The sequence below is a fragment of the Sceloporus occidentalis genome, unplaced genomic scaffold, assembly GCF_023333645.1.
Source record: "Sceloporus occidentalis isolate IW3139 unplaced genomic scaffold, rSceOcc1.0.p SCAF_70, whole genome shotgun sequence".
In the NCBI taxonomy this organism is placed as follows: Eukaryota; Metazoa; Chordata; class Lepidosauria; order Squamata; family Phrynosomatidae; genus Sceloporus; species Sceloporus occidentalis.
Genome location: NW_028317050.1, coordinates 1,411,009 through 1,433,587, shown reverse-complemented (window position 1 = coordinate 1,433,587; position 22,579 = coordinate 1,411,009). Strand labels below are relative to the sequence as shown.

The window sequence follows — 22,579 nt, the reverse complement described above, 5'->3', positions numbered from 1 at the left end:
TTTTTTCCTCCTCTTGTCCCTGTTTTTCCTCCCCTCCTGTAGTCTGGATCATGTTTTTTTCTGCAACTTGGACCCCCGATTGGATTATTTTAACGTTGTGAGCCATGAGAAAGCTTCCCTGGCGGACTGGATTACTTGTTTTCTGATTGAATCCGGAGTTAGACCCGATCGAGGATCCTTAAAAAAAAAAAAAAAAACACGGTAAGAGCCGCATGAAGTCACCCGATCTCTCGGGGCTGCTTCCAGTAAACTTTTATGTAGCGGGACCGGGTTGTGGTCGGTACGTGCACGGGGGCAGCTATTAAACCCCCTCCGGCCCTGCGATCCTCCTTACCAAACGGATCCGAAAAACAATTAAATGCCCCCACCGTAGCCGGCTGCCCCCCTTCCACCCGATCCTACGGGAAAGTTCTGCCCTGGGAGCAGAAGTGGATCTAACTGATTCCGCCCCACCGGTGAATCCATATGTTTGTGATCGGTGACTTCGGATACATTGTGTAATTGTTTCAAATGATTTAAAAACAAAAAAATCAAAATAAACAAAACACCGGCCGTCGGCTTTTACCCCATCCCAGGGCAGCTCTGAACCCCATGTGTGTAGTTTTCTAAGATGGGCATTTTTGGGTTTTTTTTTTTAAAATAAATGGTTTTTTTTTATGCATTATTTGTATAGTGAAGCCTTTGATGGGTGGCCATGCCATTGGAACTCATAAGCAACTTGTGTTGGGACCCTGGTGTGAAGGTGTTGGTTATTTGGATGAGGTCATAGTGAATGGTTAGAGGTATGATGATTTACTATGTCATCAACTTAGTTGTGTTTGATGCCCAGAATGGGGTTGTGTAGCGCTGTGTGTATTTTTGGTCTGATATTGAGATTTGTGCTCCATAATAGTGTCTTTTGATAAATCTTCTTTACTCCACAATGGATGTGATGGGCTATAATTGCTAACAGGAGAGGACCTTTTATCCATGCAACTTTTTGTTGGTTGGGGTCATAGGTGTTACCCCCCCCCCCCTGTGTTTCACGCTTTGAAATGAATTTACTTTGGTCCTTTTAATAGAAGAAAAAAAGAGATGATATCATTCCTCCTGTCTACCAGGAAGGACTAAGTGATTCCCTAAACCATGGTGTAATCTACATCAGAAGTGTGATGACCTGCTTGACGTTATGGGCGCAGTATGGGCCTCACCACTGTGGCATTTCGTGGGAAATAACCTCCTTTATCCGCAAACGTCTGTGAACTTGTACCTATAAAACCGTCCAAACATCTGGATATAGTGGAAGCGTTTGCTGGTATGCGGGTGAACAACAGAGACTTGGGCCCACCTGTTGTGAATAATTTTCGAGAAAAAGCTCTACAGGGCAACAGGGTATATGGAATAAGTCATGTTGAAAAGGAGGAAAATAGTTCCCAGATGGCCATTTACTTGTAATAGAAACGAGCAGTTCCGGAGAAGTTGTGCTGCATTCTTAAGTGGATTCTTCTAAAGCCTGCTTAACCTTTTAAGTTCCAGAGCATCAGCAATATGATGATGCATGCCGAGAACCCAAATGGTTAATGCATCTCGCTTAGATTTCGACAAAGCACGCTTTCCCTGATTAAAACAAGACCCTCTTTCTCTCTCGTTTGTGATTGAGTCCGGTTCCGCTGTTTGTTAAAGTAGGTACAATTTGGAGGAAAGTTATTCAAACTAATCCTATATTCCACATGATTCCTGTTCTTAGCAGCTCATCCATTACTTGAGATCCTGCATTCCTCGTTGACTCTGATCTTCTGTAATTTATGTCTTCCACTGCATTTTGTAATTTGCAGTAGGCCAGTGGAATTGGCTAACATGACTCTTGATTGATTTCCGATTACTTTTTAATTAAGGTGTTTTTGTACCAACAAATTGTTTTTGGTCCATATATCTTTTATTGAATTATATGAATTTACGTTTTTTTTTGTTTTTTTTTTGTCCTTTATAATTCAGCTCAATCTTCAAGATTCCTGGCAGCCATGAGTTCTGCTGGGGTGCTGACCTGTATGCCAGATTCTGGGCAGATCTTCAGGGAGACCTCTTTACGCCCACCGGTGCCTGGCCAAGAGACGAAACACTTCAAGGTATGAATTCATGGCCAACTTTGTTTTATTAGTGTATACTACTGTTAAATCTATAAATTATACTGTTGTTAAAACCGTTTTCTAAGGGTTTTTGCATGTCTGTTACATTATAGCAGATGTGAAATAGTAGAGAGAAACCCAAGAGTTTGTTCAAGAGCTTACTTTTAGCATCAGACTCTCAGGTTTATCCCAATATTCTGTTTAATACCCATATTTCTGTTTTGAGTTTTGTGATGATTGATGTGCAGCTAATATTATCTTTCATTAATTCAGACTGAAAAATACACCATGGAGCCTCAGCAACCAAGATACAAGGAAGATGTTCTTAGAGAAGCAGAAGGTTGTGTTTCCCATGACACACGCTTCTCACGCTGGGGCAGATCCCTCAATGGATTGTTGGATGACCAAGATGGAGCAACACTTTTTCGAATGTACTTGGAAGGAGAAGGGCTAGTTGATCTTCTAAGTTTTTGGTTTGCTTGCAATGGTTTCAGAGCCATGGATCTAGCAGAACCCAAGACCTTAAAGACTGCCAAAGCTATATACCGTTGGTATGTACAAAACAGCCAGGCTGTTTCAAGCCGGTTAAAGCCAGCTACACGAGCCCAAGTGAAGGACTGTGTGAAGAATCAGCAGTTGAATAGGACTTTATTTGACCAGGCCCAGCAGGAGATTCAGAAGGCAATGGAGCAAGAAGCATTCCCTTCTTTTCTACAGTCTGATATATGCAAGGAATACTCTCATGTTGAAGATAGTCCCACGCCAGATAGTCCTAGGCTTGGACTTCCCACACTGACTGAGGATGAGGAATTTGGGGTACATCATGGTCCTGTTAACACAGGAGCCGTGGGGAAAATTAACCGTGCCTTTACACGTATCCCTCCAAGACACCAAAGGTGAGAGCTAAAGTATTTTGCTGAAAGCTTCTCCAATCTGGTTTTGCCTTTTGTGTTTATTATTATTATTATTTTTATTTATTTTTTTGGCTATTTGTCAGACTTCTGGTAAACAGTGGGTTAAAAACTGTTTTTTTTCTTTGCTCACACCTATGTTATTTATCTAAGCCACTATTTCTGCATTTTCTTTGTTACTGTTACCCCTCCTTGTGTTAAAGGTTAACTTAGCTGTTATTCCTTTCCCTGAGCTCACATATCTTTGATGTGAACAAAATTTTTCCCTGCTCCAGAGATCAAAGAACAACATCCATAAAGCGGGACAGCTTTCTTCTCTCTCTTTCTCCACACTTCCCCCTCCCTCCCAAGATGCCTTGCTGTTTCAAAGCCTTCTTATCTTATAATGACTGTTTATAGCAGTTCTTCTTTTTCTTTTATGGCTTATGTTGGATTAGATAGTAAAGATGTTTGAGAAGATATTTTGTGTTTGCGTCAGGATTGTCAAATTTCCATGAACCCCCCCCCGAACACCTTTAACATACTCTAACTTTTTGTGATGAAAGGTCCAACTACAAAAAAGATATAAAATGATGAGAAAGTTCTGTAATCAAAGTGTTTTTGGTAACTTTATAGGGTTCACGTGATATAATGTCATCAGCTCCTCAACCTTGTCTGCAAATCAAATCGGCTTATAGCTCCCCCCCCCCCCCCGACTACTCCTGCTTTTTAGCTGGTGGGAATTAAAGGGACATAAAGACTATTAAAGGTTTATGCATATGATTGACATTTTTGTATTACTTAACCTTTAACCAAGGAAGTAATGGTATGCATTACTGGAGGTTTAATTAGTATGTTCTTTCAGGTTCCACACAAGGAAAGCTGAAGCAGCTTACCAGTACTTTGCTCCTGCAGCCAGCATCAATGATAGTGAAATCTCCAGTGATGCCCTCACTGAGGACAGCATGTCCATGACAGATGGTAGTGTGTAAGTAAATATATTTCATGCTGATTCATTATACCTTAAGCCTAACCATATATTGTGCATTTCCAAATACCAAATTAAAAATGGGTATGTGGCTACAATTATATTGGCACATAGCCGTAAATTATGGCTTAGAAGTAAATATAATATTTCAAGACCAAAAAGAAATGTCAACTGAGTGAGGAGAAATTATTATTCCACGTGCTTGCACATGTTGAGGCATCTTAGGCAGGTGGTCTTGCAGGACTCCATTCTTTCAACAAGTTGACTGCTAGAGGCTGCAGGTCAAGAAACACACAGCCCCTTGCTTTTTTTTTTCTTCTCTTCCTATTGTTTGAGACAATGAATGGAATTTGTTGCTCACTTTGACGGAATTGGAAAGTGCGTGTCGCTCAAAAAGAGGAGATGTTGATGTTCTTGGTTCTTTGGCATCTCTGAACTGGAGTAGGAGGGATGATGTTCTGATTGATGTATTGAACCATTTCTGCATGTATAGGATAATTGACTAGTTATGCTTACAATATATTGTTTTGGATAAAAAACATGCCAAAAACAAAAAAACCTTACCTCTTTGCATGCGTTTACTCTCAACAGTGATGGGATTCCCCCATACCGCTCCAAAAAGCAGCGTGAAATACATCGAAGTGTTAGTGCAAATGGACAAGTGCACCTGCCTTTTGTTCCGGTGAGCATCATAGGGAAAAAAAGTTACATGTAAAGTCGCTAAAATTTGATGGAACAGGACCCATTTTATAAAATTTGAGTTGGCTTACCTCATTGATGGTGAGGGCGAACCCTACAAATCTTGATATTTGTATCCATTACTTTTATAGTGTTTTGAGTTAAGGACAAAAATAATTGTCCTGTATCCTGAAGAACCCAAGTAAAATGTTCATGCATGTCAAAAAAACTTTCAATTCTTGTAGACTCTGTATTTTTTCTTAAAAAATATCTTCCTGTATGCCCCTTACAGAGGACGCTGCGGCCACCGGCAGAAATGATGCCCAGCAACCCAGCAGAATTTGCAGCCAAATTAACAATCGCTTTGGAAAGGGTAAAGAAACAAAGAGAAGCTGAAGAAAGATTGGAAGAGAGGTTACAGAGATTGAAAGAGGTAAGCATTACGAAACAACGCAAATCACGTTACAGGGAAACTCCCACGTTCATTACAAGTATTAAAATGTTAAAAAGTTATCAAAAATAACATTTTTACAATAGTTCTAGCTTTTTAATACTATATATAAAACAGTTCTGTATTTGTCAGGTATATGTGTTCCAGCCGTGTTGTTTTTGATCAGTCTACTAAACATCGTCACTCCTTATGACATTATAATGTTTTAATTTATTGTTCTCTTGGGTGTTTTTTATACTTTAAAGGAGGAGGAAAAGGTTGAATATGACATCCCTTCATCCGGCCATGAGCCTTTTGCTACTTCAGCGGAGGATGACCCTCAGTCCATTCTTGATGACCATGTGTCTAGGGTTTTGAAGACACCAGCAAACTTGTCACCAAGAGCACAGTCCCCTTTTACACAAAGAAAAGCCAAAGGTCAATCGGCATTTGCCAAGTGCCAGAGTTCCACTTCCTCTCACATACGCCCAAAAGTTTCTCAGGGAATGGAATCGGTTGTCCCAGCATCTGTAGAACACAAGAGCGCAAACAGGTATGCGTACCCCACGTTTTGTGTTTAATTCTTGTACAGTGTTTGAGAACAGTAATTTATAGTCTTCAATTGTTCATCCTTTAAAAATATAATGCTTTTTTTTCCAGTTCACAAGGCACAAGGAGTTACAGGAAAACAGAAGGTTGTGCGCAGTCTTATCGAGTAGAGGAAGGGTCCTCTTCTGTTCCACTCACCACTCCTCTGTCACCAGAACAGGAGGTAGAGCGGACCCACAGTGTCTTGCAATGGGTGCTTGAAAGTGCGAAGTTGATGAAGAAGCATCACCGTGATGGCAGTACAACGTGAGTTTTATATAAACTATTTGCCTTTGAAACTTACTATATAAACAATGCTTGCCAAGATATACTTTTATGTGTATGTTGTCAGAAACAAAGATAACCTAGTTGGTGCCGATTATGCATAATATACGTAAGCAACATTTAATTTACCTTTATTTACACAGAATTTGTGAGCCAGCCACTGAATATGTGTGCATTACAGTTATGGGGTTGTTGGTACATATCATGTCTTTTTACTTGGAATGTGTTTATAATGTTGGGTTTTTTGTTTTTTTTTAAGGGTAAACCACTGTCCAGAGATGAAGAAGTCCACTCACCGAACAGCATCTCAGCCAGCACACCTGTTCCTGCAGGATACATCCATGCCCCCACTAACAGCCCCCAACACCCTAGATCAATTGGAAGAGGCACGAAGACGCCTTGTGGAAGAAAAGCGACTGCCAAAAGTTCATAAAGCCAGGTATTTTATTTTGGTTCATTCTGCATTCAGTAAGGGTTAACCTTGTTTTATTAACTTAATACACTTTGTCAAATTGAATATGAATTGTTGAAAAAATGAATAGGTACATGGGTCTAATCTTGCCTATATTGGTTAAAAGGACCGACTTAAATTTTCATCCTCCTTTTAGTTTACAGTTTTATAGGAAGTAAAGTAACTTTGGTCACCAAGTTCTCCCGGGTACCTGCTATTCCAAAGCCCTGCGGATGGAATACAGCTTTAAAATAAATGTAAAAAGCACCGAAATTTAAAGTGTTCCTTTTATTGGATTTCATCTCTTTACAACAAATTGCACACGCTTCAGAAACCTTTTTATTTTCTCCAAATGCTAACGTTTATTATTATTTTTATTTTAAGGTGTGCCCCATCTTCAACATTAAAAGAAAAAGGCAAAACCACAGAAAGTGTTCCATCATCTGGATTCTCCACTCTTAAGCTTTCGGAAGAGTAAGTATCGTGACTTTGATATCTTTGAATTGTATCCATATTTTTTTATATATTTATAGTCAACTTTTTCTTGATTCAAGCTTGAGTAGATTAAACAGAAGCTTGTTTGCTGTTAGTCCCTTTTTTTTTTTTAAGAGTGTCCCATCAAAGTTGTGGATAAAAATGCTAAAGGTTCCAACACATACTATGCCAATGAAGTATTTCTTGCTCATTTGATATATTTTGTTCTATGGCTAAGGTAAACGTCACTCATTTCTTCTTCCGCTTACAGGCATAAGTCTGCCAAGAAACTCAACAGTGATGGTCAAGGACAAGGAGGTTTAGCGATCGTCTATTATTTCTGCGGCGAAAGGATTCCTTACATGATTCGAACAAAAGAGCCTAGCTTGACTCTGCAAGAGTTCAAAGAGCTGTTGAGTAAGAAAGGAAGTTACAAGTAAGTTTAAAAAAAAAATAAAAAAATAAAATAAAAATATTTTACAAACTTACTTCAAATGCCAGAGAACCGTAATGCAACGACTTTTAATGAAACCTCAGTAGTTACGTTTCAAACTCTGCTGTAGTACCATATCGGTCATCTAATCACATAGATTCCAATATAGGTCCGACAGACATTCATTCACATTCATTTCTTTTCAATTAATATTTCTTCTTCTCCATTTCTAGATATTACTTCAAAAAGGAGAGCCATGAATTTGAATGCAATGCTGTGTTCCAGGAAGTTTCCGAGGAGGATGCTGTACTTCCTCTATATGAAGAAAAGATCATCTGCAAGGTGGAAAGAGCATGTTGAAAGTACAATGGATTTCTTGTTTTTCTGCAAGCGAAATGGTGGTTTATCGCTGCTATTTGCATAGGACACAGAGAGCGATATCCATTGGTTCAGAGTTATTCTCTGAATTAAAACAGATGGGTAGAAAAAGATGTCAGTGGAAGATCTTCTAAAGGCGGAAGCGTGTTCTTTCACGGCGTCGATCAAGGAATTTGAAAGAGGCAATCTATGGACGGCATGTTGGAAGATCAGTAAAGTGGAAAGAATAAAAACTCTAAGGTGTTCGTGAGTGAAGGATGTAAAATAGTCAAGTTGGTACAACTCCGGAATCCAATAACAGAAGATCAGGAGTCCTGTCTGATGCAAAAAGGTTATTCTGGTCATTACGTATACCGGTACATTAAATGTACCCTGTTTTGTGTGGATAAATATTTTGATTCTGGAAAAAAACTTGACAAGAAAAAAACAACTTCAACAAAGTTGAACACAAAATCACCACTATTTATACCACAAATAATAAGCTGCAAACAATCAATGGACATTCTAATGCCCACCTGCAACCTCATGGATGTTCTTGAAGTAACCTCATCTCTTTGTTTGTTGGTCTTTGATTTTTGCATATAAAAGACCTTCATACACATCCATAAGACTTGAGCAGAAACATGGATGCTATTTAATAAATAGAAATGTTACATCATGCTATTAATTTTTTGAATTTTAGACATGGAGGACTTTAAAATAAGTTTTGGCTCCATGATGTCCCCATGTTGAACTCGCTTAACCCATGGTTACAAGCTATGCAAGAAATTAACGTGTGCTGCTATTCAGAGCTTGCTGTTGGCAAGAATTCACAGCCATAATTCTCAAACTATTGCTGTGTGATGTTATCAGGACATTGTAATTATTTTTTACTTAATATCATTTCTAACCTGGTACTTCTGATATATATTCTAATATATTCTGGAACATAGTTACCTACCAAATATTTTACTTGGTACATCAGAGGATCACAATAATTTTTCTATTTTTTTTTTTAGTTCTGTTTTAAGAACTGGTGGGTTTTGTTTTTTTGTTAAATTACAAAAATAACAATGTTTTTTTGTTTTTTTTTTGAAAATTGGACTCTTAAAACCATTTCCCAGAGGTATCGCAAAAGTGTCTTCCCGATTGGTCGATATATATCTAATTGAAGCCATACTGCCACCCTTCCTGAACTCTGTTTTAAGAGTGTATGTTTTTCCTTTGTTCTAAAGGGTTCACTTGCCTTTTGTATATAATGTAAAAACATTTAATGTCTGTTATTTAAGCAATAATGACTGGGCATTGTTTGGTTTTGTCATCTTGTGTATCTAGAGGATTTTGTAAAGAAGAAAAGTCGTTACCACACCAGCCTGTATCCTTGGCTAGTAGGTACTGAGTGTTTTTATGCACTTTAGCTTAAAAGCTGCGTGTGGTGTGCAAAGTTCTTGAATTGACTTACTCAAGACACTGGGACTTCTGAGATTGTGATGAAAGTAGTGGAGGAAGCTAACAGACATTATCTGGCTTTCAAAAGTATCGTTGCAGGTTGTAGCATGTATTTTGCACAACACCTGGAACACCTGGTTTAGAGTAATTCATTTCTAAAGTTTTTTGGGAAGACTCGGTGTGCTTGTGAGTTGTAGAGCAAGCAAATTTTGAACCAATCATTTTTGTTTCGGTTTTCCAGGATAGTTTGTGTCGGTAAAGCAAAATTGCTCTACTGCACTATAAACTATGAAATGCACCACTTAGTCTGTAGATCGTACAAGATCTGTGGTGCCAAGTTTATTCCCATAACCATATTAAGGTTCTAGGGTTATCCAAAGTGTTATTGTTGTGTTTGGAGATTCACGTGGTCAGCATAAGGGATCCAATTATTTTTTATATATATATATTTTTTTTTTATAACATGATTGGTATAAAATTTGCATTTTTGCAACATCTGCAACTCGCCTTAATTACTCTTTTTTCAAACTCGTACCCAGTTAAAAAAAAATAAAAAAAAAATAAATGTTTAAATTAAATAATCAAACTTTTAGTTACATGCCAGCAATGTGTTATATGATTTTTTTATTTTTTTTTTCTGGAATACAAAGTGTACATTTTCTATAAATATAAAAATGCTATTTAATGATTGATATTAATAAAGTATTTGTTATAATTTTGGTTTTGTGGTTGCCAAGATAATCTATACAAAAACTGCAACGCCTGTTTTAAAGGTGCTAATTATGAAATGGTGTTTATTGCTATAGGAAAAGAGATCTAGAATTATCTAGATATTTCCCCCTGCTTTTTGTACTGTCTTTCCTATAGCAATGAATAATAATGGTAGCCAATAATTCCACAGGTTTTATACAGTAATGCATATTTTTATATATAAATATTTACACATGTATAAATATAATTGTTTTATATATTTCAGAGTGTTAATTAATATGTAAAAACATTGAAGCATTTTTGCTATTCAAATTTGTAAAAATACATTGAAATAAAATTTTATATTTTTTTGTTAACTCTTCTCTTATGGGAATTTATTTTTGTTTCTTTTGTTGTGAACGCTATTAAACTGGCACCTGGGCCACATCCACATTTTTTTATGTAAAATTATCTGTCGCTCTCTTCGATTCCTGCAGTTTTACAGTTCAGTAAATTAAATTAACCAACATTTCTATAGGATCAATTTAGCCATTTGTATGTATTAGAAACCCACCTTATGTGTATACCTACCTAGGGAACTTAAGGGGAGTGTATTTTTTGCATTCCCAACTTTTATGATCCATAAACAAGGTATAACAACTTGGGTGCTACAGCGCCAACTTGTTTGAAGACACTTATGTAACCGTTTTAAAAGGTGATCCATCTGGAGCAGTGTGGTTCATAAAAATGAGTCAAAGAAGGCTGAACGTGTAGCAGACTGAGATCTAGATGGGGATTAGAAATCCCATATGAAATCCTCGAGAACTATACAGCAATTAAATCAATTATAGTGACTTGGTATACCCTTACCCCAGATACTCAACTCAAGCACTTACATTGTGTGCAGGGTGGTTCAGTAGATTAAACCAGGGTTGTAAAACTTGTCCTCCATTGGCAGCATCCAGCTTGTCTTTTAAGTGCCTCTAATTGTTATGAGTTGTGCGAGTATGTAGGAGCTTGGGTTGTGTTTTTGTGTGAGTTGTGTTGAGTGCCTGTTAGGCTGAAAAAAAGAAAGGGTCTGGTTGGGAGAAAAATCGGACAGAAGGCCCTCAATCACTGAGGTCCTCGACTTTATTTGACCCTATTTGCCCCAAAGGATAGAGGGCAGAATGTATGGTGCTATGGTGTTGTAAAGTTACATAATGTTTGTTAGTGTGGGTATCTGGGTCTTTTTTCCACAGAAAGAAGAGAAATAGAAGATTTTTACTTACCAAAGTAACGCCAGACAGCTGGACCAGCTACTGTCCTGGAGAGTGGCGATAGGAGAGTCTGACAGGGATATTGACTGCAAGATTGTAAGGGCTCTCTCCACCTAATGTATCGGTTTGTCTTAGTCTGTCAATTCCCGTTTTGTCAGACCCCTTGAATATATGTATTGCATTAAGCGCTGCGTAAATTAATGGCACTATATAAATAAAAGATGTTAATAACAACACAGACATCCAATACGGTAACTGGTATCTGCTTGTAAGGAATAATAACGGACAAAGTTATTGTGTGAGAATCCAACCATCGACTTGAAGCTGCAGGAAAATGGATACTTTGGAGGTAGTCAGTGTGTATTTCTGTATAAAACTCACGTGGTGCCTATCTGTGTGTATCCCTCTATATATAAAAGGACAGAAACACCTTCCATATAAATATTTATTTTTCTCCTGGTGCTTGCTTATGTGTGGATATTCATAATACAGAGATATATATATATATATATATATATATAATTCAAGGGGGGCACACTCTTGTAACATTGTTGTTAGGCCTCATGTGACCTTCATCCTCCCCTGCATGTAACTAAGCATGGCTGTAAGCGATTGGGATTATGGAGGCTTCAAAGGGCTACAAACAAACCTTGTCATGTAGTTTGATATAGCTGCTTAACAGAGCGGCGGCTAGTTTCCTTGCAAGTCCAAAGTCTGACCCAAATTTCAATCTGCTTCAGATGCTTAGCTGAACTTCTGGAGCATAGAGAATGGCTGGACTATTGAGGTTTCTACTTTACTTCACTATTCATTATGAAGGGCCAACACGATCAATTTCCTCCAACTAGAAGGGTTGTGCTGCAGAAGTTCACTGGGGTTGGGCATTCATAATGTACAGCACTGTACCTAAATTTTAAGGTAGGTATGAGAAAATGCTGTAAAATAAGAATGCTTTTACAAATAAACATGTCAATACTTTAGTTTTATCATTTTGGTATGACCACCCATTGCCTTCAAAACAGCATCAAATATTCTAGGTACACTTGCACACATTTTTTGGGGGAACTTAGCAGGTAGTTTGTTCCAAACATCTTGGAGAACATTTTTTGTGGATTTAGGCAGCTTCAGTTGCTTCTTCAGATAATCCCAGACTAACTCAATGATGTTGAGATTAGGACTCTCTGAGGGCCATGCCATCAGTTCCAGAACTCTTAGTTCTTCTTCCACTGAAAATACACACTATAAACAAAAGTATTGGGACACACCTCTTAATTATTGAATTCAGATGTTTCAATCAGACCCATTGCCACAGGTGTACTAAATCAAGAACCTAGCCATGCAGTCTGCATTTACAAACATTTGGGAAAAAATGGGTCATTCTGAAAAGCTCAGCAAATTCAAGCGTGGTGCTGTGATAGGATGCCACCTTTACAATAAGTCAGTTTGTGAAATCTCATCCCTGCTAGATATTCCGCGATGAACTGTAAGTGGTATTGCTGGAAAGTGGAAGGAAGCATTTAGGAGCAGCAACAACAACTCGGCAAAAGACCACATAAAGTCACAGAGCTAAGTTGTTAATGCTCTGCTGATTCCATAGCTGAGAAGTTTCAAACTTCTGCTGAGATTAATATCAGCACAAAAGCTTCATGGGATGGGTTTCCATGGCTAAGCATCTACATGCAATTCTCAGACCACGAAGTACAATGCCAAGCATCGGATTGAGTGATACAAGCATGTCACCACTGGACTCCGGAGCAGTAGAAACGTGTTCTGTGGAGGGCCAAATCATGCTTCTTTGTATTGCAGTCTGATGGATGAGTCTGGGTTTGATGGATGCCAGGAGAACGTTACTGGACTTATTCTGATTGCAAAAGGAGGTAAGCATGATTTGTCTTTCGTTTGCTGCAGTATGTTTCCTTGGCCGACCACTGTGTCTGTGGTCCTCAACATTGCCTATTTCTATGTACTTCTTCAATAGTGCTTGGACAGAACATTTGGCTTGAGTTTGTAAACACTTTATGTGACTGAGATTTTCATATGTCCTTGAAAGTTACAGGCAAATATTACAAGGCTCTCGAAGCTTTATATCCGCTGTAATTTTCTCCAAATTATATGGCATATGGGACCCGTAGACTAATGGAGCTCATGCAGTCCAAAACTGCCATGCCAAAGTATGTTTTTATGTCTGCATGACATGGTATCCAGCTTCATACCCTCATGCACAGTTTTTGTCCTGTTTTGGAAGGGAATAAAATTGTTTTTGTTTGTTGTTAGCCACAATAGGTTTTTCTGCTGGGACTGGTACAATTTGTTTGGGGATTTTTTAAATAAGTGTAATATTTTTTTTTTTCGAACTACACTTTCCGAATGATGACTATACATACCTGCTGGTGTCAAGCATCAGCATTTTATATACTTGCTATTTGTCATTTAGTGTAAACAGCTTGTTGGTGCTGCCTCTAATCTTTTAAAATTATACATGTCACACATCCATATCCACTTTAAAGCGTCTCACTTCCAATTTAGACTTTGATGAAAAGAAAGCTATGTAGGCGATTTGCTGGAAAATAGAGACATTTTCGGGGCTTGTGACAGGAGAGCATAACAACTCCATCCGTATCAATCATCTTATACACAGAGATCTGTTTTCAGTTTTACATGACAATCTGCAATGGGCCAAGATAGATCACTTTTAGGATCAGGGTCCAAACATTCCACTATAAACTGACAATTTGTTGATTACATGTAGCTCTAAATATCAACCACTAGAGGGCTGTTGTGTTCTGATCATTAACTTTTTTTTTTTTCAAAGACATTGTAAAAAATGATTTTCAGACTCTGCCTCATGCAGTCTTAATGAATCATTAAATGAATTGGTCTTATGTACACCCGATGGCAAGGGCTTTCATGTTTTACTTTAAAAAGCAACAAGTTGCTGCATTAGTATAGCATAATTACTGCGTTACTCCATAGTTGTGCCTTCTGGTGGTTTGAAACCAAAAGTGCAACACATTGCAAGTACAAAAATTTTTTTTTTTTTGTACTATAACCTCCTATAGTAATAGCAATTTAGGTTAAAAAAATATGCTAATTAATTGAGTTCAAACCTGCTAACCTCCTAATTGTGCCTAAAATCCTCCCTGGCTCCAAAATGATAATGTGATTCCTCAGAAAGCAAGCAACAATTAATGATGTCCTTATTAACTTTTATATCCCTGTATCTTCTTCTTTGATAAAAATCATACACTGTATGTGTAAAGACAAAAGTAGTGAAGGACAGTCTGAGACAGGAACATTTAAAAAGAAACACACAACAAACGATGAATACTCCTGATGAAGTCTATTTGACGAAACGCGTTGAGGATTTGAGGATTTTATAGAGCTCTTTTATCTGATTTTTTATTTTATGTTTTTCAAACATCCCTGAGTGGATATTTGTTATAATCTTTTATTATTTTGGCTTATAGCCTATAAATAAATATACTTGATTGGAATATAGTGTGGACTTACCTCTATTCCATCACAAAGCGCCAGTTCACATCCGGGGAATACGGAAAAGTGTCCAACAGCACGGAGCAGGAATACCAGGAATACATATCTGATGGGTGTTATACCCTTGTAGTAAGTGTAAGTGTCTCTCTATATTTGCGGGTCACACTATTGTTAAATACTACACCATTGGGTTTTTCCACGTGTCTTCTGTTTCCTTGCATATTCCCATTATACATCCACCTGGAGGACTGGATGTCCTATGACGCTTGAAAGTCTACACAAAGTGTGAGTGCATCACTTAGTCATACAGCGCCACCTTTGTATACAATATTATGCTATTAATTGTTTCTTTCTGTTTTATTTTTTCGATTGATCTAAACCGGTATACACGAGCGCCCCCGAGTGTCCTTTTTTCTGTATAAAAATCATACAGCCTGTATTTAAAGGCATCAATGGAACAGTACAACCTCTTTATGTAGTTAATTCCAGATCTTCATTGTTCTGACTGTAAAGAAACTTCTTTGCCACCTTAGGTGACAACCCTTTTCCTCAAGTCTCGATGGATGATCTGTCTTCTTTGTAGAGTGCTATCAATGAACAAAACATCAATGTTGCAGAAGTAGGGCAAAATGCACACATTTACTAAATCCGGCTAGTATACACTTGTCTGTAGGAGCAAGTCATTTGCAGAGTCACTAACCTGTGAGTTGCAAATAGTTCCAGCGCACAAAATACACTTTGTGGCTGGAGGGTAATAAATAATTTAAAAAGACAAATGAGTGACCCCAGGGCCCTCTATTAATGGAGGGGGAGCCAAAACACCCTATAAGAGGTGCTGACCTTAAGCTGTGCCTCCCCCTCACCTCCCATCCTGTTCCCTGTAAGAAAAGTAACAGCCCATTGGGAGCATCCTTTCCCACTATGATTGTGGGATTTTAAAGTTATTGGGATGATCATGTGATGATGTCCAAGGCCATTGTGTCAAAGGAGCAGTGGCGTCGCTACAGGGGGGCAATTGCCCCCCCCAGGTTAATCCTTGCCCCCCCTTTTGCCCCCCTGCCGAATTCTGAAAAAAGTCGCAATGCGACTTTAAAACCCATCATTTTTTTAATGCGGAGGAGAGAGAGGGGCGCCTAGCAACCGCTCGGCGCCCCCCATTCTCCTCCACGAGGCCTCTACCTCCGTCGCGGTGCCGGCATTTCATCCTGAGCGCCGAAATATGACGTCAGCAGTGAAGCAGCGGCCACCGCAGCAGAGAACGAAGACAGAAGCCTTGTGCCAACATGCGGCCCGCGAGACCTCGAGGTGCGGCCCGCGTAAGATCGCCAGGCAGTGCAACCGATCTTACGCGGGCCGCACCTCGAGCATGTACTGGCTGACTTGGCATGATAGGAGTGTGATTGCTAACAGCAATCAAAGTCCCATCATGCCTAGGTTCCAGCACTTACACATTCGACCAGTAAATGCTGGAACCTAGGCATGATGGGACTGTGATTGCTGTTAGCAATCACACTCCAATCATGCCCAGTCAGCCAGTACATGCTGAAACCTATCTAGCTGCCCCCCTTGTGTATTGATGCTGCCAGCAGTATGGGGTCTGCACATCACTTACAGCCACCCTGTACCAGCATGTACTGGTTGCCTGGGTATGATAGGAGTGTGATTGCAGTGTGGACGCCAGGGCTGGCTTTGGGGTATGCAACCTGTGATCTATGCGTGTAATTTAGGGGGTTTTAAATATACCTTTTAATTACGTGTTTTTTTGTGAATTCCAATTGATATATACCTGCAAAGCTGGGGTTGTGTTATTCTGTAGATCCATATCTGCTATGCTATGTTTCCATACATTATTTATGTATACCTGCAAATACAGGGTTAATATGTCTTATTCAGTTGATTAATACCTGCAATGCTGTTTCCATGTATTTATTTGATCTATACCTCCAATGCTACGTTTCATATACTATTGTATACCTGCAAATACAGGATTTGTATGTCTGATTCTGTTTATTTGAGATCACAAGTGAATTTCAGCAAAGCTTGGTTTGTGTGTTAATGTGTTGATCTATACCTGCTATCGGCAACTGGGGCTAATGTTAATATATATGGGCAGCAGGGGCATCAATACACAAGGGGCAAAAACACTAAGGGGGGTATAAATGACAATGCATTGTGAAAAATCCATCCTGATGTAGATGTCTGTGACGTAGATTGTGTCCTGCTGTTTGTGTGTTTTTGGTTATCAGTGTAGCAGAGCCTGTCCTCGGTGTGTGTGTGTTAGGGACCAGGAACCAGACGGACACAAAACGTAAAATGCAATCACCTTTATTGTAATGACAATAGTGAACAAAGCCAAATCGTGATCCAAAAGCATATACCAAAAGACAAGCCGGGGTCAGGAACCAAGACGGGTACTCAGACAAGCCGGGGTCAGGAATACAGAGATCAGCGAAGTCAGGAACAAGCCAGGAATCAGGAGCTGGCATGGACGTCAGAGAAAGCCATGTCATACACAGGAATTCAGGAACACAGCAATAGCACTTGCAGCCGGAAACAACACAAGGGCAAGGAGGAAGTGAAGTTTAGCTGCTAAAATAGCCAAAAGGGGCTGGCTGTGGGCTGGACAATGGGCTGAGTCACAGGAGTGACAGGAGTGTAGCCATGGCAACCCAGCCAGGGTGTAAGCCTCCAGCAATGCAGCAGAAAAGCAGCTAGACCATAACAGTGTGTTTGGGTGTCAGTGTGTCAGAGCCTGTCCTGGTGTGTGTGTTTGGTTGTCGGTGTGGCAGAGCCTTCCTGGTGTGTGTGTCTGGGTGTCTGTGTGACAGAGCCTGTCCTGGTGTGTGTGTGTTCAGTTGTCAGTGTGTCATGGCCTGTCCTGGTGTGTGTTTGGTTGTCGGTGTGGCAGAGCCTGTCCTGGTGTGTGTGTCTGTGTGGCAGAGCCTGTCCTGGTGTGTGTTTGGTTGTCGGTGTGGCAGAGCCTGTCCTGGTGTGTGTGTTCAGTTGTCAGTGTGGCAGAGCCTGTCCTGGTGTGTGTTTGGTTGTCGGTGTGGCAGAGCCTGTCCTGGTGTGTGTGTCTGGGTGTCGGTGTGACAGAGCCTGTGTTGGTGTGTGTGTTTGGTCATCTGTTTCCTGGCACTTAACTTACAGTAGGAATTATTTAATTTATATTTATCCAGAGATAAAATGCCCTCCTGAAGTTGTAGTGACTTCAGGGGACAAAACGTTCAAGGCCCTGAAATCATTTAGTGGAAAAGTTATTTATTGTGTTATAATATTTATTTCAAGGATTAGTCGCACTCAATTGTGGCTTCAGGCTTCCCATGTTGAATAATCAAGTATTATTTTAGCCCAATAACAAAAGTATAATTCCATAGCACATTACTTTTGGAAATTATTAATGCCCCCCCAGTTTGCCTGTGGTATCTTGTGTGCCCCCCCTACATATTGTTTCTAGAGTCGCCACTGCAAAGGAGGATGCGGTGACGCTGTTAACTTTTTTTGATATCCTATTCTAAAACCATGGGCAATATAGAGTTGGTCATTAACCACAGCCTCTACTCTTCTAGGAAGGCATTCTCCAAGATTTTGGAGTGTGTCTTTGGGGAATTGTGCCCATTTAGCAAAAAGAACATTCATGATTTCAGGCGCTGATGTTGGATGAGAAGACCTGGCATGCCAAGTCATATTGTTGAATGTTCTGTCCAATTTTGGTGTGTTACTTACTTGGACATTTGGACAAAAAATAAAAAATAACTATTAATTTATATATGATTGTTGACAGCAATCACCTATCTCCTGTCATGCCCAGCCAACCAGTACATGCTGGAATCTGGAAATGCCTGAGACTGCTGTTAACAATCAAAAAAATATATATATTATTAAATTTTTTTGTACAATTTCGGTGTGTAACTTTTTTATTAAAACTGTGGGATTTTTTATTTTTAAAGGTGGGGTTCATTTTCCGCTTCGGCTAAGTGAATCCTGAATTTTCGGTTTCGGTCCAGAATTTTCATTACAGTGCATCCCTAGAATAAATATAACTATTTCATTTTTACTTATCCAGAATCCTGAATTTGTAGTCACAAAACTTTCTAGGCCCAGAAACCAGTGAGAGGAAAAGTAAAGGTTTTGTGTCATTTACTTTATTTTAATCTGCATATCTTATTAAAGGCTATGTTTTCTCACAGTGAAAAATGAGTGCGGCCCTCGCACGTATACAATTCTGATGAAGTGGCCCACTGCAGAAACAGGCAATTTTCACCCGCTACGCACTTCAGCAGTTAGGAACCCCACTCTGTGACTGTAGGTGGTCTACCACTTCATGGCTGAGCCGTTGTGACTCCTAGATGCTTCTGCAATAATGGCACTTACAGTGGACTGGAGCAGCTCTAGCAGGGCAAAAATTTCACAAACTGACTTGTGGTAAAGGTAGCATCTTATGACAGTGCCACGTTTACTGAGCTCTTCAGTATGAACCATTCTTCTGCCAATGCTTTTCTATGGAGATGGCTGCCTATGTTCTTCCTTTTATACGCGTGTTAGCAATGAGTGTAGCTGAAACACTTAAATTCAACAATTGGGAAGGTTGTCCATACTGTCATATACAGCAGTGTACGATCATTCCATAAGGCTTTACTTATATTAATTTGTTTTATAGTTTATTCTATCTTATCTAATCACATTTGGTGCTTTTATCTAGCATTAATTTCTAGACCTGGAGGCATTGGATCTCCATTGTGTATGCAGAGGAGGAAAATAAATAAACATCTCCCTTATGCTGATCTTGATTAACCAACTTAACCTTAGTTCCTAGGAAATATTCATCTCTTTCAAAGAGCTTCACCTCTGTCCTTAACCTGTTGAATCTGTCCTTCTTAAAATGTTCCTGTTTGGCGTCCCTCCCTGGTTTGCTTTTTAGAATTGATCTCAACAGTCACCATGTTATGGTCCCCAAATGCTTCCTTACTTGAATATTTGACAAAAGCTCTACATTATTATTAGCAAATTTGTACAGGTGTCCTTTCGTGTCGATGTCTAATTGAACATGAAGTTCTCATTTAACAGGCTTAAAACTTGTTCCTTATGTTTTGTTAAATGTTTGGATAATTAAACTGCCCAGATTAAAGCCGTACTCGGTTGTGGATCTTTTTCAATGTTTGATAGCATTGATGAAGATCAGATTTTAACATTTAGGGGTTTATAGCATATACCTAAACTTAATGCACAGACCCTTTTAAAACAGCACATTTCTACAGATAAGGCTTCCACATTATCAGCATATACTATTTCCTTAACACTTCATGTTTAACATAAAGACATACCTCTCGTAAAGAGTTTCACATGTAAACTCAGCACTGAGGGTATAGATCAAATACACACGGAAACAGCGTTGCACATATTGATCAACTAAATAAGACGTACAAACCCTGTATTTACAGGTATACATAATGTATGGAAACATAGCATAGCAGATATGGATCAAAAGAATAACACACAAACCCCATATAAAACCGCATAGATCACAGGTTGCACAACCCAAAGCCAGCCCTGGCGTCCACATTGCCCACATAGCACCCAGATAACACACGTAAGACTTGTCAGCTTTGACCCCAAACAACCCGTCCTATGCCATCTTTGTCCTATAAACACCCTGCTTGTGCCATCTTTGCCTTTCCACAAATCAATTATACATCTATGATATACACACAAATTTTAGTCACTCACTAATTCACGTAATTCATTCACACAATCACTTATTCTCTAACTCATTCACACAAATCATTTACATATTCATTAATGCATTCTCACAAATTAATAAATTCTCTCCCTCAGACAACTTATCCACACATTAATTTTCATTCTCTCACTCATTCAGACAATTCATACACAAATTAATTTGTTCTGTCATTCACACAATTTATCCACACATTCATTCTCACTCTTTTTCAATATTTTTACTGCCCTTTCTCACCATCTACCCCCTCTCCCCCTTCTCACTATCTACCCTCTCCCTCCTTTCTCAATGTCTACCTGCTCTCCTCCCCTTCTCACTATCTAAAACCCCTTCTTCCCTTCTCTACCACCTCTGCCTCCCTTCTGTCTCCCCTCTCCCCTCTTTGTAGTTCACTTACCTTCCAAATGTATGATGTCATATTCCGGCGCTCAGCATGACATGCCGGCGCCCCTCTCTCTCCTCCGCGCCACCGTAATAAAAATGTTGTAGTAGATAAGTAGAAGAGCTCCTCAGCAGAAGTAGTAGAGGCTAATCCAATTAGGGAATTTTAATGTGCATGGGGCAGGCATAAAGCTATCCTGTATCTAATAGAAGACCATGGACTGGTTAAGGTTTGAGTCTTTACATCAGAAAAACATGGGCAGACTAGACGGGACAAATGTTTTTTATCCGCTGTCAGATACGTACATGTATATATGTATTCACGTAGCAATACACAGACATACATGTATATACAAGTAAATATATACACACAGCTGTGCATAAATACATCCACATCCTATAAGCATATACACATGTACATTAATAGACAGACATACACATATGTTCTAGGACAAACAAAACTACAAACTACAAGTTACTATCTTGTTTCTCAGGTGTCATTGATATAGCAGTTGTGCTGGGGAATACACAAGTTGGCTACTAGCCCTGGGACATATATGGAAGACTTGTACTGTTGGTGTGTATGGTGCATTGTTCCATATGTGCCCAAGAAAAAAGTGGTCATCATCAGGAATTTTTGATATGTGTACCCAATTCCATGTGCTAAATCATGTTCTGTATGTGCATTGGTATTCTTGATAATACAGAGCTGAGGAATATGATGGCGAGCATGTTGTGGTTGTGTGTGTGTTCAGAAAACAAGCTCAATGAAAGGACGCAGTTTCCAAACTTGTATGTACTTTCATACCCGTTTGAATATACACAAAATACAATCATTATCCAATGTAAACAATAAGGACAATAATGCCATAAGACAAAGTTGCCCATGATCACATACACAAACCTCAGACTAATTAAAGGGAAATTAATACTTAATGCATGACATATCTTAAGCTTAAAAGCATGTTTTATTTTTGTCTTCTTAATAACCACAAAGGGATGTCTGGAACCAATTTAGGGACCTAGGTCATTTTCAGAAAGCCGAGTGTTTACATAAGATCAAATAAAGCATATTTTAAAACATAACTAAATGTCATGTTTTAAATATTTGAAAAACATTTAAATTTGAAAACTTTAAATATCTGCAGAAGGGACAAGAACTGTGGCAATAAATGGAAATCTCTCTGGTTCCTAATTTTTAAGCCTAATAAAACTGTACGAAAGATATGTCCTGTTTTTGCACACAGTTGGTTTAGTTTCTATCATCAGCCACATCCTAAGACCTAAGTGGTTAAACATGATGATAATAAAGAATTAACGGGCAGATCATCTATATAACAAGCTCACTATATACAATTTTATTTTTATATAAATAATGAATGATATAATGAGAACTCATCTTATAATATTTTCTGGCTATACTTGTTCTCTTATTTAATAGCTAAAGGTGTGTATTTTAATAACTGCTAAAGCGCTACTTTTGGGAATACATTTTTTTTTTGTTTTTATAATAAAAATGTGCGGAATATTAATATGGAATTATGAAACAAATTGGTAGGTTTACTGCAAAGATGTTTTGATTTAAAGTCTTCTCCAAACAATATAAACCAATTTTTTAATTGATTCAGGTTACACATTTTTTTATTTTTTTTACCATGTACAGAAGTTCATGTCCAAGATACTAAAATAAGTGTTTTTTTTATTATTATTTGTGCATTTAAAGAGTTTTTGCTTCCTTCCAATCTGTTGCTGCTGACCTTGTTAAAAGCGAATAAAAAAGGTTGATGTCTATAGTGGTAGTTTTTATACGCCATATATGCGTATAAGTCAAGAATTCTATGCAGTCAAAAAATATTGTTTATAGTTTTTGTTTTTACATAGAAATTGACACC

At 38.7% G+C, this 22,579-nt stretch overlaps 1 protein-coding gene across 1 annotated transcript; it reads left to right on the top strand.

Annotated features, from left to right (window-relative positions):
• The first annotated feature begins 2,000 nt into the window (after nt 1-2,000).
• Nucleotides 2,001-7,682, top strand: LOC149286320 (axin-related protein-like). Its single transcript, XM_089494265.1, has 11 exons — nt 2,001-2,105; nt 2,379-3,001; nt 3,861-3,983; nt 4,575-4,665; nt 4,954-5,094; nt 5,358-5,644; nt 5,752-5,946; nt 6,224-6,403; nt 6,800-6,889; nt 7,161-7,325; nt 7,556-7,682. The coding sequence occupies exons 1-11, from the start codon at nt 2,001-2,003 to the stop codon at nt 7,680-7,682; spliced, it is 2,127 nt and encodes a 708-aa protein (XP_089350391.1).
• The last annotated feature ends 14,897 nt before the right edge of the window (nt 7,683-22,579 follow it).